Below are 17662 nucleotides of genomic sequence, written 5' to 3' on the forward strand. Positions count from 1 at the left end.
TGCAATAATATAGATGAAATCACTTAAAAATACATAAACTTTAAACTGCAAATCAGATATTTGAGGGGCCATTGTGATATGTCTTGAGTTTATCCCCAATGGACATTTATCCGCAACTGCTTCTTTTCCCCCCTCATATCTCCACAGATAATATTTTCACCCTGGGGGCAACATAATAAGCGTTCATATCTTGGAGTGTCAGCTAACCTGAAGCATGTGATCATACCTAAAATCAAGAGCAAAATACACACATGCAGAGAAGTGGTCTTGAACAATGTAGTTGCATAGTCCGTTCCCATCTAACATGGGAGAAGATTTTAAACATGACTCACTGGTTAGAGGGCACTTGGCTGAAATGCACACGTCCTTTTATTTTCTAATACAACTCAAGGCATCATCTTATAGGCAGACACAAACTGCTAGAGTAACTCAACAACATCTCTGTAGAAAAACGTGGGTGTTCATCAGTTCATAAGGTATAGGTATAGAATTAGGCCATTCGGCCCACTCCACCATTCAAACATGACTGATTTATCACTCCCTCCTAACCCCATTCTCCTGTCTTCTCCCCATAACCCCTGACACCCAGCAGATGTTGGATGATCAGCCATGATCATATTGAATGACAGTGCAGGCTCAAAGGGCCGAATGGCCTACTCCTGCAACTATTTTCTATGTTTCTATGATGTCATTTTTGGTTAGGACCCTTATTTAGCTTTGGAAGGGCCCCGACCTGAAATGTCACCCATCCTTTTTCTCCAGAGATGCTGCCTGACCTGCTGAGTTATTCCAACACTTTGTGTCTATCATTGGTATAAAGCAGCATCTGCAGTTCTTTGTTTCTACAACGTATCATCTTGTTAGGGGTATGGAGCTGTGCAAGTGGCATTTTTCTGTAAGGACTTCACTGTATTTAAATGCTTTAATATCACAATGATGTCTCTCTGCATCCAAATTGCTATACACATTTGTGCAGAACAAACTGTAGCTAATGATATTCCAACTGATGTACAGTGGCACATCCACTGATGAAATCATGATCACCGCAGGTCTCTGCAGTTAATTCCGTTAACTATTATTAAATCATTATGAACAAATTATAGATATATTAGTTTTGAATCGTCATAGATGAAGATTTGACACTTGATGTACCCAGAGTGAAACGGAGGAACAGTGAGGGCTGTTGCCAGAAGTGGGAAACAGTTACAAATGTTCCAAGTCCTTCAATATTTGCATTAGAAAGTTAGTAGACCGAGCTGAAATAACTCCAAGTCCTCGTTGCATAACCACAGTCAATGTTGATAGATAGTTCGATTATACAATTGTATATTAACGGAAACTATGTGCATCTAATATGATCAGTCTGAAGAAGGGTCTCAACTCAAAATGTCATTTGTCCATTGTCTTTCACAGATGCTGCCTGGTCCACTGACTTCCTCCAGCAGTTTTTTTTTTTTTTTTGCTTAAGTTTTCAGCACTGTGCAGTCTCCAAATCAATTTACACTGGCAGATTTAAATATTATTGTCTTGTGTTTGACAATCAATGTCAGATATTTTACCATTGTGGGCACATTGTAAAGCTTGCAGATTGATCTTAACACAAATATGCAAGGCCTGGATCAACGGCAGAACTAAAGACCTGTTGGAGGAACTTTCTGCGTCTTGCCGTAAGCACAGGCCGCATTTATTTCATCACATCCTCGTTTCACCAGAAAGACTTTTGACCAGCTGATTTGGGTACCAAGACATTAGGGTTCCAGATAGTCTATTTCACGTCTGCCTCCACCGACTGCTCTCAAAACAGTTATGGCTTGCACACAGTTATGGTTTTCCGCAGTGTGCTAGCCATAGACGTTTATGGTGATCTTAGTGGTAGCAATGGCTACCCAAGTTTTCAGGAAGGGAGATTCTGCATGACTATAGCAGCGTGACCATTTAGAGAATGCTTGGCAATCTCTGCAGTTTCCCCATGGAGTCACAAAGCAACAATGTAAGTTCTAGGCAGGGGAAGTGTGCCTACATCTCCCTGCCATTTTGAATTCAAGTTTCCAAATGCCATCGTTTTGAGCACTGATTTGTTCATTATCTTCTCAATGGAACTGTGTGAGAGGGAGAGTGTGTGTGTGTGTGGGGGTGTGTGTGTGTGTGTGTGTGTGGGTGTGTGTGAGTGTGTGTGTGTGTGTGTGGGTGAGGTGTGTGCGTGTGTGTGTGTGTGTGGGAGTGTGTGTGTGTGTGTGTGTGAGTGGGAGTGTGTGTGTGTGTGTGTGTGTGTGAGAGAGTGTGTGCGTGTGTGTGTGTGAGAGGGAGTGTGTGTGTGTGCGTGTGTGTGTGCGTGAGAGAGAGAGTGCAAGTGTGTGAGAGGGTGTGTGTGTGTGTGTGCGTGTGTGAGCGATGCAACTGTGTGAGAGGGAGTGTGTGTGTGCGCGCACGCATGATGGACTGGGATCAATTTAAAGACATGTGCATTTCTGTGAGTGAGATGGGCACCATCAGTTGATTTGTTTGTTTAGGTTATAGATACAGCATGAAAACAGGCCCTTCGGCCCACCGATTCTGCACTGACCTGTGATTCCCACACATTAACACTATCCTACACACACTAGGGACAATTTTATATTGATATCAAGCCAATTAACCTACAAACCTGTACTTCTATGGAGTGTGGGAGGAAACCAAAGATTTGAGAAATCCCACAGGTCACGGGGAGAACGTACAAAAAGGCACCCGTAGTCAGGATCGACTCTGGTCTTTGGCGCTGTAAGGCAGCAATTCTACCGCTACGCCACCGTGCCGCCCTTTTATTAACAGAGGCAGATCATCCTGTAGAGTGCAGCCATTTTCAGCAAAGGAATCACAGGGCAAGTATGGACGTTCTGGGCAGGGAAGGTGTGCCAACACTTCCCTGCCATTTTGAATTTGCAAGTAGGTTGTTGTAAGTAGGTTGTCTGATGGTCGAGACCGTATCACACCCCGCATGTGTGTGAGAGGGAATCACTTCAAAGTCGTCTACGTTTCTTTGAGTCAGATGGGCACCATTACAGTTGACGTTCACTTTTTATTGACATCCTGACTGGTCAGGTGGAACGGGGCTGCTGGGTGATATTTGTCTTTCAGTTAACCTTATCCCAATCTATTGAGGATTAGTTTTGAAAAAAGAAAACTGAACCATTCCATCACTATTATTGGCCACTCAGTACAACGAACAGTCTCAATCAAACTTTGCTTTGTATAATCCAAACACATGTGGTTTACTTTGACCATTTGAACTTTTGAAAGTCCTTTACTATGGACCATCGATAGCATAGGTGGACCTCTGACAACAAAGGGGGACCTGGCTGAGGGAGGCCAGCTGCCACATGCAGCAGCAGCAGGCAGTAGATAGGACTGTTCAGTGAACTTTTCTAACTTTGTCAGTGCCAGAAACATGGCGACACTTGTGTACTGCCTAGGTGAGATCTGCTGGACGGTTTTAACCGGGTTGTATGCAAAACAAAGCATTTCACTGTACCTAGGTGATTCTGGTGATTGTGTTGCAAGCCTGGGCCTTTGCACAGGTTATACCAAGTATAACAGCTGCACCAACCAGACTGATGGGCTACAATGCTAATCAACTTGAACCAATGCCATCAAATCAGAGTTCAGTCTCTTTCCATCTGTGCTATTCTGATGTGAATAGTGAATAAAACATTAAACAGCAACTGTGAGCCGTCTGAGGCGCGCACACACACAGGCACTTGTCCTTCTGGTAAAGTTACTCCCACAGTGCTGTTGGCATTGGACTTCCATGATTTAGATCAACAATGATGAAAGACCAGTCTAATTATCTCATAACCAACAAAAAGAAACCTGCTGTAGGATATCGTCATTTGCCCTGAGACCAGCTGCAAATCTGGGGCAAGATGTAACGATGTTAGGAGCTATACAGTGAACAAAACTACATCTCTGCTGAAGATATGTTGTTTCAATAGTTTAATTCAACCTTGCATATGCAATTTTTACTTCTTGACCTGCCTGCCCGTCAAGCAAAGATACAATGCGCAATAACATATATGGTTGTTCAGAAGAGAGATAGGCATCATTGTTCTAATGCGTTGTTCTTTGTATGACAATGATGCCAGTAATAATTGTCACAGGACTGAAACTAACTCGGCGAAAGGATTGAATGATGCCAATTAGTTGGATTGTTGTAAGCTCCCTCATTTATACTGTAGACACAAACACACAAGTGTACAAGAGCATTAGAGGAATGGAACAGATAAATGCAGTCTTTTGCCCAGAGTAGGGAAATAGAGAACAAGAGGACATAGGTTTAAGGTGAAGGGTGAAAGATTTAATAGGAACCAGAGGGGTAATTTTTTTTTTTACACAAGAATTGGTGGGTACATGGAACGAACTGCCAGGGGAGGTAATTGAGGCAGGTACTATCATAACGTTTAAGAGACATTTGGATAGGTGCATAGATAAGATGAACATAGAGGGCTATGGACCAAGTGTGGGCAGGTGGGGGATTAGTGTAGATGGGGCATGTTGGTCAGCATGGACTAGTTGGACTGAAGGACCACCCCAACAGTTCAATGACCAGAAAACATGGAACTACAAATGCTGGTTTACAAAAAAAGGACACAAGGTGCCGTTGTAAGGCAGCAGGTCAGGCAGCATCCCTGGAGAACATGGATAGGCAACATTTTGGGTTGGGACCATTCTTCAAACCAAGCATAGTGAGACGATGATAAAGACGGAATTTGCATGTTCTATAACATGGGGTTACTTTTGAATGGGACAAAGATCATGAGAGGTTAATTAAAACAATATAAATTTTAATTCTTCATGCAAGTAATAGCAACGTCTAATGAAAAAAGTATTAGCAAAATATTTCCTTTATCTGGTGAATTTTAGTTTACTATCGTGCTAATCTTACTGCTAATCTCACTGGTTATTTGTTAGTCTTGACAAATGCAAAAGTCTTGAGATGCACAATTTCTAACAAACACAAAATGGTCTTAAGTAACTGCATTCACAGTTAGTTGATTAGTGTGTAATCTTGTATAATATTTGCTGTTCAAATTTATCATTGATATTTGTCTCAAATATCGGCTTCTGTTATTAAAAACACATTATCCTGATAATCCATATGAGTGAATTACATAATACTTGATTTACTATTTTACTTTCTTCATAACTCACATCAGCTTTGAATGTCCTTCATTTGCTCACCAGGTTTGTTCCGGAGCTATTTTTTCATTGAATTTTTTTCATTGCTATTTAGCCCACATTTGGTTTTTCCCAGTCTTCCTGTACTGGATCTCTTCAAGTCACCAAATGAACTATTCTCACAGTTCACTCACTCACTCACGGCTGGTGGACTCACAGTTCACTCACTCACGGCTGGTTGACTCACACTTAAGTCACTCACGGCTGGTGGACTCACAGTTAACTCACTCACGGCTCGTAGACTCACAGTTCACTCACTCACGGCTCGTGGACTCACAGTTCACTCACTCACGGCTCGTAGACTCACAGTTCACTCACTCACATTATGCCCTTAACATCAAGATCACTTTGACCAAGTATGGAATTAACAACATTCATTTACTAGGTATATTAATAACAATAGTGTAGGATCATTGAGTTCTCAATGATTTGCCGAGTGCAGCGGCATCATTTAAACTTTAAATTCAGGCACAATGGTTATACGACATCAGAGCAACGCATTAAAATATTTGTAGACCTTAACTAAAAACTGAACATTTCATAACTAACAAACCCCAAACTTATGAATTACAGCTAAAAGACTGAACACAGCTAAGAGACACTGGATATTCAACTAACAACTTCCACATAGAACACACCGCTGATTCTGTTAACCCTAAGAGCTATATCTAACCCCCTCTAGAAAACATCCAGTGAATTGGCCTCCACTGCCTTCTGTGGCACAAAATTCCGCAGATTTACAACTCCCTGGGTGAAAAAGCTTTTCTTCATTCAATGGTCAATGGTTCTTTATGGTCATGTATGCACAGCACAGTGAAATTATTTTACTAAAATAAAGCCACTTGGTTTGCATACATGACAAGGACAGAGCTATCATTGTTCACCGTCAGAGTGGACTCAACCAGACTGTCCACATGCACAGTTAATCTGGCTGTTGCTTTTCTTTGAAAAGTGTATTACAGCAGTATCGCACCCAGCAGCTCGTTGTTGAAATCACTGTAAGATTGCAATTTCATGGTTATTCTTAATAATTTCAGAAAAATTAAGCCAGATAATTTAGGGGTTGGTGAATTTTTAATTACCATCCAGCACTTCCACCGGCACTATTTAATTTTACAAATATGGAATATCATTCCTTCAACATTTAAAAAATTAAAGTAAATGTTTAAATATGTTGGTTACACAAAAAAGCTGGAGAAACTCAGCGGGTGCAGCAGCATCTATGGAGCGAAGGAAATAGGCAACGTTTCGGGCCGAAACCCTTCTTCAGACTGATCGGGGGGCGGGGACAAGAAAGGAAAAAGGAGGAGGAGCCCGAAGGCTGGGGGATGGGAGGAGACAGCAGGGGGACTGAGGAAGGGGAGGAGACAGCAAGGACTAACAAAATTGGGAGAATTCGATGTTCATGCCCCCAGGATGCAGACTCCCCAAACGGAATATGAGGTGCTGTTCCTCCAATTTCCGGTGCTGCTCGCTGTGGCCATGGAGGAGACCCAGGACAGAGAGGTCGGAGACGGAGTGGGAGGGGGAGTTGAAGTGCTGAGCCACCGGGAGGTCAGCTTGGTTATTGCGGACCGAGCGGAGGTGTTCGGCGAAACGATCGCCCAACCTCCGCTTGGTCTCACCGATATAGATCTGTTTAAATATGTTTCTGTCTTATATTACTCGCTTTCTTAAACCCATCATTATATTGTCTGTACTTTCTGTACTTGATTTTATAGTTAATTAAACATTCTGATGGGCCTGTCCCACTTAGGTGATTTTTCAGGCGACTGCCGGCGACTCTCAAGTCGTAGCAGAATTTTGACGCCATGGAGAGTAACGGCGACTGGAACGGCGACGGTCAGAGTGTGTGCGTTCCACACTGACAGTCGCCGTTCCAGTCGCACGCTGCTCTCATGTCGTCAAAATTCTGGTCGCCGCTAATTTTTCATCATGTTGAAAAATTAGCGGCGCTCAGAATGAAGCCACGACTAGTTTCGAGAATGCGGGAACTACTCACCACCATGCAGGCGACACCCCGGCAACCTCCGGTGAACACGTGGCTCGAAGGGCCGAATGGCCTACGCCTGCACCTATTTTCTATGTTTCTATGACCTTGTGGCGACCTCATAGTCTCCTGTAGTCGCCTAAAAAGTCGCGTAAGTGGGACAGGCCCATGAGTTTACTTTCTAGTGAGACCCAGGCTATTATTGATTGTGGAAACATTTGTTTACCCTATTTCTTCACCACTGACCACAAAACCCTGGCCAGTAATTTATCAGCCATTATCAATCCATCTTTATTTCCCTTGTCATCTCAGCAACTCTTCAAATATGTGAACCTATCGTTACCTTGTGCCTCATTTGAAATTAACAGAATTAAAGATGACAATAGAATTATTTCATTTACCTTAGTGTAGAGATACAGCATGGAAACAGGCCCTTCGGCCCACTGAGTCTGTGCCGACCAGTGATCCCCACACACTTGCACTGTCCTACACACATTAGGGACCATTGACAATGATACCAAGCCAATTAGCCTACAAACCTGCATGTCTTTGGAGTGTGGGAGGAAACTGGAGCTCTCGGAGGAACCATGCAGGTCACTGGGAGAACAAACATGCTCCATACAGACAAGCACCTGTAGTCAGGATTGAACCCGGGTCTCGGGCACTGTAAGGCAGCAACTCTACCGCTGCGCCACCATGCCGCCCTATGGGTAAACATTGATGCTGTTTGCTGTTGGTGGACCATTCAATAGTTTACAGGAGGAAGGGGCTGTAGGCACATCCCCATCCTCACTGACCCTAGAGCCCAGCATAGGTAAGGTAAGGACAAGCCTGAAATATTGACCATTGAGTGTCAGCTGGAAATGCCAGGTCTTCGATGCATCTCTGCTTCCTCTTGAGATTTCCACCCATTCAGAAGCCCATCATCAGCCAACTTCAGACTTCAGGAATATAGCGCGGAAACAGACCCTTCGGCCCACCGAATCCACACCGACCGACCAGCGATCACCCTACACACTAGTACTATCTTGCACACTAGGGACAATTTACATTTTATACAGGAGCCAGTTAACTAACAAACCTGTACGCCATTGAAGTGTGGGAGGAAACCAGAGCACTCGGAGAAAACCCATGCTGTCAATGGGGAGAAAGTACAAACTCCGTACAGATGGCACCCATAGTCAGGATCGAACCTGGGTCTCTGGCGCTGTAAGGCAACAACGCTAAGGCTGTGCCACCGTGACGCCCTGACATGATTCACTTCAAATAAAATAAAGAGATGGACTAGAGCACCAGTTACCGCAAAGGTCAAGGAACCAGAGCATCTCAGCTGTCGTGCAGATCTATCCTTCAAAACCAGCAGTACCCCTGGACAACTGGAAGAACTCTTCCAGAGTGGCCCAAGCTGCATCTGTGGAGAAAAATGGACAGGCCCTTTCCTGTTCGGGACCGTTCTTCAGACTGATCAATCTTGCTTTTTACTCAAGGTGCCAGCATCTGCAATCCCTTCTGTCTCCAGCAACTCTAGCCAAGGACAATTGCAACTAGGCATCCAGCTGACAATCACAAGAGGCAAGAAGTGTTTTATTGTCATATGTCCCAGGTAGTGCAATGAAATTCTTACTTGCAGCAGCACAACAAAATATGTAAACACAGTACACTGTAAACAATATAATAAACAAGGTATATACATAAACACACACATACGTACATGTAAAAAACAAACAAACAATAGTGCAAAAAGACAAAACCAATGCTGTCAAGTCTATGTAGTTCAGAGCTTATTTAGCTTGTAGTGTTGTATGTTTAATAGCCTGATGGCTGATGGAAGAAGGTGTTCCTGAACCTGGACATTGCAGTTTTCAGGCTCCTGTACAAACAAGCACAGTTAAAATTCATGCATTTAGGACAAAAATAATATCCATACCATCTCTGCACTTCCATTCGGAAAGCAGTAGACAAAAGATTAGAGGTAATAGGTTGTGAATCAAAATGATTCAATGATGAGGGAACAGCTACATTCCATGTTAGTGAGGTATCAGGTGAAGAATGCGTTGGAGCCACGTTGTAGATGATTGTGCCTAATGGGCCAAATACAACCTTAATGTTAGATGAGTTCAGTGCTTCTTCCTAATGAGAATCTGTAGATCCTATAACTTCCTAGTGGACTCAGGAGTCAGCAGAAAATCAAAAAATATATAATCTAAGTGAGCATATTCCTGGGAATTTCACCAAGCTACAGTCTCATTTGAAGCAAAGGTAGACACAAAATGCGGGAGTAACTCAGCAGGTCAGGCAGCATCTCTGGAGAGAAGGAAGAGGTTACGCTTTAGGTCGAGACCCTTCTTCAGACCCAGGGTCTCCCACATTTTCTATGTGTTGAGATAAAAGTCATCACTACCAACCTGTGTAGGAAGGAACTGCAGGTGCTGGTTTACACTGAAGATGGATGCTAAATGCTGGAGTGACACAGTGGGACAGGCAACATCACTGGATATATGAAATGGGTGACGGTTCAGGTCTAGACCCCTCGTCAGAATTCATAAATCCCTGATTACTTTGCTTTCCCTTGTAACATCTAAAATACATATCATGACAAGGAAAGAAAGAGCTGTTGATGTCAGTGTGACAGCAGTCCAGTCAGAAGAAGGGTTTCGGCCCAAAACGTTGCCTATTTCCTTCGCTCCATAGATGCTGCTGCACCCGCTGAGTTTCTCCAGCATTTTTGTGTACCTTCGATTTTCCAGCATCTGCAGCTCCTTCTTAAACACGTCAGTGTGACAGCTGTTCTGTTTTATATTGGATGTGTTTATTTCTGGCTACTATTACTGTTTCTTACCACTGAGGAACTTTGAGGGTCGTTTATGGTATAATGTGACTTTTCTTTTGCTTCCACACTTTGTCCTCCAGGAAACTAAACAAATTCTACTTGGATATTTGTTTTAATTGACAGACGCATTGTTAAGATGGTGTTTAGTCGGAATTTCCAAATGATTGTGAGCATCGACTATTAGTGGCTTGTAACTAATTCCCCATTACCTGTATACAATTACAAGGGGGATAGATATGGTGAATGCACAGAGTCTTTCCCCCAGAGTAGGCAAAAGAAGAATCAGATGACATCAGTGAGAGGTGAGAGGGGAAAGATTTAACGGGAACCGGAGGTTAAACTTTTTTCACACAGAGGGTGGTGTGTATGTGGAACGAGCTACCAGAGGAGGTAGTTGAGGCCAGGCACATCAATGACATTTAAAAGACATTTGGATGGGTACATGGTTAAAGGTTATGGGCCAGATGGGAGTAGCATTGATGGGGCATCTTGGTCGGCATGGGACGTTGGGCTGAAGGGCCTGTATCCATGTTGTCTATGACCTGGTATCTCATTTTATATTTCACACTCAACCACCCACTACAGCTCATAAATATTCTCACATCCTTAAGAAGGAGGGTGGAATGTTGCAGACTGATGAATTGCACAGAAAAGCTAATGAGCATTCAGTTTCTGGTATTTGCCTTCACATTAGTGGTGTGCACATGTAAAATATGTATGAATCTCACCCACTGATGTCCAACACTATGAAGAAAGTCAGTGCTATTAATCTAGCTATATGGAGTTGAATACTGAAAACATGATCACATTAGGTCTCAGCACAAACCCTGCTATTTTCAAGGCACATTTACTAAAAAATCATTGGTCATACACATCAGTATAAAGTTCAGTATAAAATATGATGTTAATGTTTGAACATTATTCATTGTCACGATAACCAAAGCACCAGGAAGGAGATTAGTAATATTTGTTTTTACTTAATATTAACTGATTAGTGTGGTTAACGATTTGCAGTTATGAAGAACTTGTCTGTTGGATATTCAGATTTGTCAGTAAATCGTTGGGAATATAAATGTGGTGTGCAGAGTTTAATTAAATTTAAGTCACTCTGATGCACTACAGATTGTGTTACTTTGTTGAGGGTCCCATCTTTCAGTGAAGTCATTGCACTTGAGATTCCACCTTCCCTCTGAAGGTGGTCACAATGTGACCACAGGTTTAGTTTAGTTTAGAGATACAGCAGCGAAACAGGCCCTTCAGCCCACCAAGTCCTCGCCGACCAGCAATCCCCGCACACCAGCACCATCCTACACACACTAAGGACAATTGCACTATTATACCAAGCCAATTAACCTACAAACCTGTACTTGTTTGCCCCATTTCTGGAAATCACTCCAGAGGAAACCGGAGCACCTGGAGAAAACCCACGCAGGTCCGGTGGAGAACGTACAAACGACGTACATACCACACCCGTAGTCAGGATCGAACCAGGGTCTCTGGCGCTGTAAGGCAGCGACTCTACCACTGCGCCACCGTGCGCATGAGGTCCTATTCAAAGAAAAGTCACAGCACCCTGAACAATAATTTTCTCACAACCAACATTACTGACACAGATTATATCAAATGATGCATTGCCACTTGCGAGATCTTGCGTATAAATTCCAGCTAGTTCTTGTATTACAGCAGCAACTACACCAAAAAATACTTTGATTGAATGTAGAGTTTTGGGGATATTCTGTGGTCATGAAAAGCACAATATATATGCTAGTCTTTCCTCTTTTATTTCCCGTGACACTGTCTCATCGAACATTATTACTGAATCATCATTCAGCACTCCCTATGCAGACATTTCGATAGTTTGCCATGCTTTTTTTATGTTTGATGTCGAGAAAAGGCAGGTCCCGGCAAGCAGGCCCTGCTCGCCCACGGCGGACCGTCAACGGAGGACCTGCCCGCGGGGTAGGCCTGGCCTACCTGGCTGTGGCGGACCGAGGACTCAGTCACTGCGGACGAAGACGGAGGGCCCGCTGGTTAGGCCTGACTAGCCCACTGCGGAATCCAAACTCAGCCCCGAGCCTAGGGTGTCTACGAGACCCACTCTGCCAATAGCGAAGTGGGACCCGCAAGAGAGGTGGACCGACGAGAGCAAGAGGGACTATCGAGAGCGCAGGGGGATACACGCCACCGAGAGCGAGGGGGCCGCTGAGAGCTACCTGGTGCGGGGGCCGTCGACAACGAAGGGGGACCCTGTGGGGGTCACCTGCTGCCGCATACAACAGCAGGACTGGTTCACCGCTACAAGCGGAAGATATAACTCTTTGATGAAGACAAAGTAGCAAAAAACTCATCAAAGAGCTCATGTGTAGGAAGGAACTGCAGATGCTGGTTTAAACTGAAGATAGACACAAAAAGCTGCAGTAGCTCAGAGGGGCAGGCAGCATCTCTGGAGAGAAGGGATAGGTGGTGTTTCTAGTCGAGTCTCGACCCAAAACGTGATCCATTCCTTCTCTCCAGAGATGCTGCCTGTCCCGCTGAGTTACTCTAGCTTTTTGTGTCTATCTTCAGTTTAAACCAGCATCTGCACTTCCATCCTACACATGAGCTCGTTGATGAGTTTTTTGCTACTTTGACGGTGCCAGAAACGTGGCGGCTCATGTATACTGCCTAGCTGAGGCCTGCTGTATGATTTTACCGGGTTGAATGCTAAGCAAAGCATTTCACTGTACCTCGGTACATGTGACAATTAAGTATTGTTGAATCATTGAAATGAATTGTATTTTTTTCCGCATGTGGCTTTAGCGTCTCGAGCTTCCTTAAAATTCAAGGGGAACGTAAGCTTGAGTCTAAACAAAGAGCCAAAATATGTCTAGTTTCATCAAGTCACAAGTCAAGAGTTTCTTCTGCAGTTTCTTCTGCAGTTGTATAGGGCTCTGGTAAGACCACATCTGGAGTATTGTGTACAAATTTGGTCTCCTAATTTGAGGAAGGACATCCTTGTTATTGAGGCAGTGCAGCGTAGTTTCACGAGATTGATCCCTGGATGGCGGAACTGTCATATGAGGAAAGGAAAGGACCATATCCATATGTTATTACAGCACGGGCAGTGCATCTCGACCCTTCTAGTCCGTTCCGAACACATAATCTGAGTCCCTATACCTGCGCTCAGACCTAACCCTCCATTATTCCCGTCCATATAAAAGATTTAAAAGAATGATAAAACCAACCTGTACCTTCACTGGAAGCTTTCCAGAGCTACCACTCTCTGAGTAAAGAAGTTCCCCCTCATGTTACCCCTTACCTTCAGTCCCTTAATTCTCAAGTCATGTCCCCTTGTTTGAATCTTCCCTACTCTCAGTGGAAAAGCTTTTCCACGTCAACTCTGTCTATCCCTCTCATCTTTAAAGACCTCTATTAAGTCCCCCCCTTAACCTTCTGCGCTCCAAGAAAAAATTTCCCAATTCTCTGTAACTTAGTTGCTGAAACCCAGGCAACATTCTAGTAAATCTCCTCTGTACTCTCTTAGAATAGACTAGGCTTGTATTCACTGGATTTAAGAAGGATGAGGGGTTTTCTTACAAAAAACTTTTTATAAACCCTGGACAAGTTCGATGCAGGAAACATTTTTCCCAATTTGGGGAATTCAGAACCAGGGCCCACAGTCTTAGAATAAAGGGGAGGCATTTAAGACTGGGTGAGAAAGATGTTTTCACCCAGAGAGAGTGTAGTTATGGAATTCCCTGCCACAGAGGGCAGTGGAGGCCAAACCACTGGGTGGATTTAAGAGAGAGTTAGTTAGATAGAGCTCTAGGGGCTAGTGGAGTCAAGGGATATGGGGAAAGGCAGGCAGGGGTTATTGATATGGGACGATCAGCCATGATCACAATGAATGGCGGTGCTGGCTCAAAGGGCCGAATGGCCTCCTCCTGCACCTATTTTTTCTGTTTCTATGTTTTTATGTTTCTAAGAGTTTATAATTGTCATATGTACTTGCAACAGAACTATAACATTGTTACTTGCTACAGCTCTACTGGCCCATTAGCCCAGATAAATATACAATAAATGAATAATAAGCAAACTAGGTAACAATGTCAAAATTGAAGTACATAATGCAACCAAAAATAAAGTCCAGAGTAGATCCTAGTTACTGAGGTAGGGTTGTGATTAGTGCTGTGTAGTGTTCAGCCTGATGGTTGATGAGAAGAAGCTGATTTTGAACCTGAATCTATCCTTCTCAGGCTCCTGTACCTCCTTCCTGATGGTAGTAGCGAGATGAGAGCGTGGCCGTGGGTCTTTGATAAAATTATCTGCCTTTTTGACACAGGGCCTCCTGTCGATCCTCCTTTGACAGTAGCTTAGTTTAGATACAGAATAGAATAGAGTAGAATGCCTTTTATTGTCATTCAAACAGCTTGGTCTGAACGAAATTGCATTTCTACAGTCTTAACATTACAAAAAAAAAACCAAGACCCACACTTAACACAATTTACACAAACATCCATCACAGTGAATCACCAACACCTCCTCACTGTGATGGAAGGCAAAAGTCTTATCTCTTCCCTTTGTTCTTCTCCCGCGGACAGCACAGAAACAAGCCCTTCAGCCCACTGAGTCCATGCCAACCAGCGATCACCCCGTACACTAGCACTATTTGACACACTAGGAACGATTTACAATTTTTACCAAAGCCAATTAACCTGTATGTCTTTGGAGTGTGGGTGGAATCCGGAGCACCCGGTGAAAACCCACGCGGTCACAGGGAGAACGTGCAAACTCCATTCAGACAGCACCCAGGATCGAACCCAGGTCTCTGGCACTGTAAGACAGCAACTCTAACTATCCGCCACTGTGCCACCCCAAAAACCAGAGCCTGACGGTTAATGAGAAGAAGCTGTTCTTGAACCTGGAGTTACTTTTCTCAGGCCCCTGTACGTCCTTCCTGATGGTAGTAGCGACTTGAGAGCGTGGCCAGGGTGGTGTGGGTCTATGATGATATTAGCTGCATTTTTGATGCAGCACCTCCAGTTGATCGCTGACAGAAAACCAACAAACTATTGTTGATCTAAGGAACTGTTTAATTAACACAAAAAATGAGTGATCCTGAAAATGTTAATTCATTATCTGAACTCAGACAGCACCCTCAAAGTTTTTACTTGTTCTTCAGCTGCATTTGTAGGTTTTGCTCCATTTCTTAGTTTTAAATAAGCCGCATTATTGTTGCAATATTTCTCAGCTGGTGTTGCTTTCTTCCGTTTAGAACGACTACAGGAAGTTATCTATGCAATGCAAGGACTTTTCTGTCGGCGTACTGGACCTATGCCGGGACACAGAGGAGGTGGAGGCCATTCTAAACGGAGATGTGGATTCCCAGCCTCAGGGAGATCATCACAGGCCTTCCCTCAGCAGAGTGCAACTTGCCATTAAGTATGAAGTTAAGAAGGTAACGTCTTTACTGTTTGAAATTGTTCCAAGGATCACTACACACTGAAGTTACATTCTGAAACGCAATTCACTTAGCCTTCTAATACTATTTTGAATTACGCTTTATTGATGTAGCATGTTGAATGTCCTCTATATTCTGATGAAGGTTGTTTGAGGTTTAGTTTAGTTTAGAGATACAGCAGGGAAACAGGCCCTGCAGCCCACCGAGTCCGCGCCGACCAGCAATCCCCGCACACTAACACTATCCCACACACACTAGGGACAATTGACAATTTTACCAAGCCAATTAGCCGACAAACCTGTACGTCTATGGAGTTTGGGAGGAAACCAGAGCTCCAGGAGAAAACCCACGCAGATCACAGGTGGAATGTACAAGCTCCTTACAGACAAGCACCTGTAGTCAGGATCTAACACAGGTCTATGACGCGGTAAGGCAGCAACTCTAGCGCTCCGCCACCCTGCTGCCTTAGACCTCAATGCATTAAAATATAATTAAAATAATCAAGTGCTTGTGGTGCAGTTGGCCTGACTGAAGTGCTCTATTCGTTGGGATGTAGGATTGCTGTACAGTCTTTTGCGATGGCAAGCATTTGCTCACGTTGGAATGGGTGGGAAGAGCTGCCTAATTTATTATTTTTAACTCTGATTGCCTTTCTGCTGCGGTCTTTGAACCTGTTGGTTCTCTTAAAAACTAGATATTGGGGCTGTCCCCCCCCCCCCAGTCGAATTATTTTAAATTTTCCTCACAGCGCTTGTTACCTGCCCACTTTGCGATTAGTCCCAGCTCTCCTCAGATGCAACTTGGACATCTTTGACAGTCCCTTCTTTGTTAGAGCATAGAGCAGTACAGAACAAGAACAGGTCCTTCGGTCCACAAAGTCTGTGCCGAACAGGATGCCATACTAACTCTTATCTGCCAGCTCATAATCCAAATCCCTCCATTCCCTGCATGCCCATATGACTATCCAACTATCCATCATATGGACTATCATATCCAAATGAATGAAAAGATTCAAATGTTCAAATATTCTGTAAGAAAATGTCAGACTCAAAGATGTTCTCATGATTGGATATTTCTAGCCCAAAATACATCATTATTCTTATATTAATTTTATAAATAATGGAAGGCTCACCCAACAAAGAAATTTCCAGTCTGTCAATAAAATCGAGAAGGCTTTCCAATATAACACCAAGAACATTTTTAATAAAAGGATACTCATTTAATAATAGGGTACTCAGCCCTGCAGGCTAGCACTGCTGTTCAGTGTGATCATGGCTGATCTTTTCCGGGCTTCATCTCTTCTTTCCCAGTTCCCACCCCCTTAAACTCACGATCTTCCAAAAATGTATCTATTTCCTCTTTTAAGTTCCATATTAAGATCTAGACTCTGTAACACTCTGGAGTAGAGACTTCCTGAGGTTCATGCCTTCTGAGGAGTTTCTACGCAACTCACGTTTCAGGGTGGCAAAGTGGCGCAGCTGGTAGAGCTGCTGCCTCACAGCGCCGGAGACGCATGTTTGATCCTGATCTCGGCTGCTGCCTGTGTGGAGTTTGCACATTCTCCCTGTGACCATGTGAGTTTTCTCCGGGTGCAATGGTTACCTCCTGTGTCCCAAAGATGTGTGAGTTTGGGGGTTAATTGGCATCTGAAAAGTTTCCCCTAATGTTTAGGGAGTAGATGAGAAAGTACGATAACATAGAACTATTGTAAATGGGTGATCGATGATTGGCATGGACTCTGTAGGCCTAAGGGCCTGTTTCCATGTTGTACCTCTAAACTAAAATAAATGCACTTAATCTTGTGGATACATTCTCTGATTCAAGACTCTCCCAAAAATAGAAAGATCTCAACATCTTCTTGGAACCCCCCCCCCCCCCCCATCCCCCTTTCTCCCCCCCCCCCCCCCCCCCCCCCCCCCCCTCGGGATAGTAAATTTCAATGAGATCACAGCTCATTCTTTTAAACTCCAAAGAATATAGATCTTTTTTTTTTGCAGCTTTGACAACACTCTCAAAACTGTTAGCAAAGTAAATCTGTTTTGGAGTGCCTCAGTTGTCAGCATATCCTTTTCCTCTTTAAATTCCACCAAAGATCTAGCCTCTGGAATAGACTTGGAGACTCTGGAGTAGAAGGGAACCAGAACAGATGCACTTGTGTGTGGCCTCATCAGTATCCTGTACAATTATAACA

General features: G+C 43.7%; 1 protein-coding gene across 1 annotated transcript in view; it reads left to right on the forward strand.

Moving 5' to 3' along the window:
* The window catches only part of LOC129701763 (short transient receptor potential channel 7), a 69358-nt gene that overhangs the window by 19894 nt on the left and 31802 nt on the right, over window positions 1–17662 (forward strand). The window contains exon 2 of the mRNA XM_055643176.1: window positions 15286–15468. Coding sequence (XP_055499151.1) covers window positions 15286–15468 — 183 coding nt within the window. The remainder of the gene's footprint in view (window positions 1–15285; window positions 15469–17662) is intronic.

Source organism: Leucoraja erinacea, chromosome 11, assembly GCF_028641065.1.
Source record: "Leucoraja erinacea ecotype New England chromosome 11, Leri_hhj_1, whole genome shotgun sequence".
NCBI lineage: Eukaryota > Metazoa > Chordata > Chondrichthyes > Rajiformes > Rajidae > Leucoraja > Leucoraja erinaceus.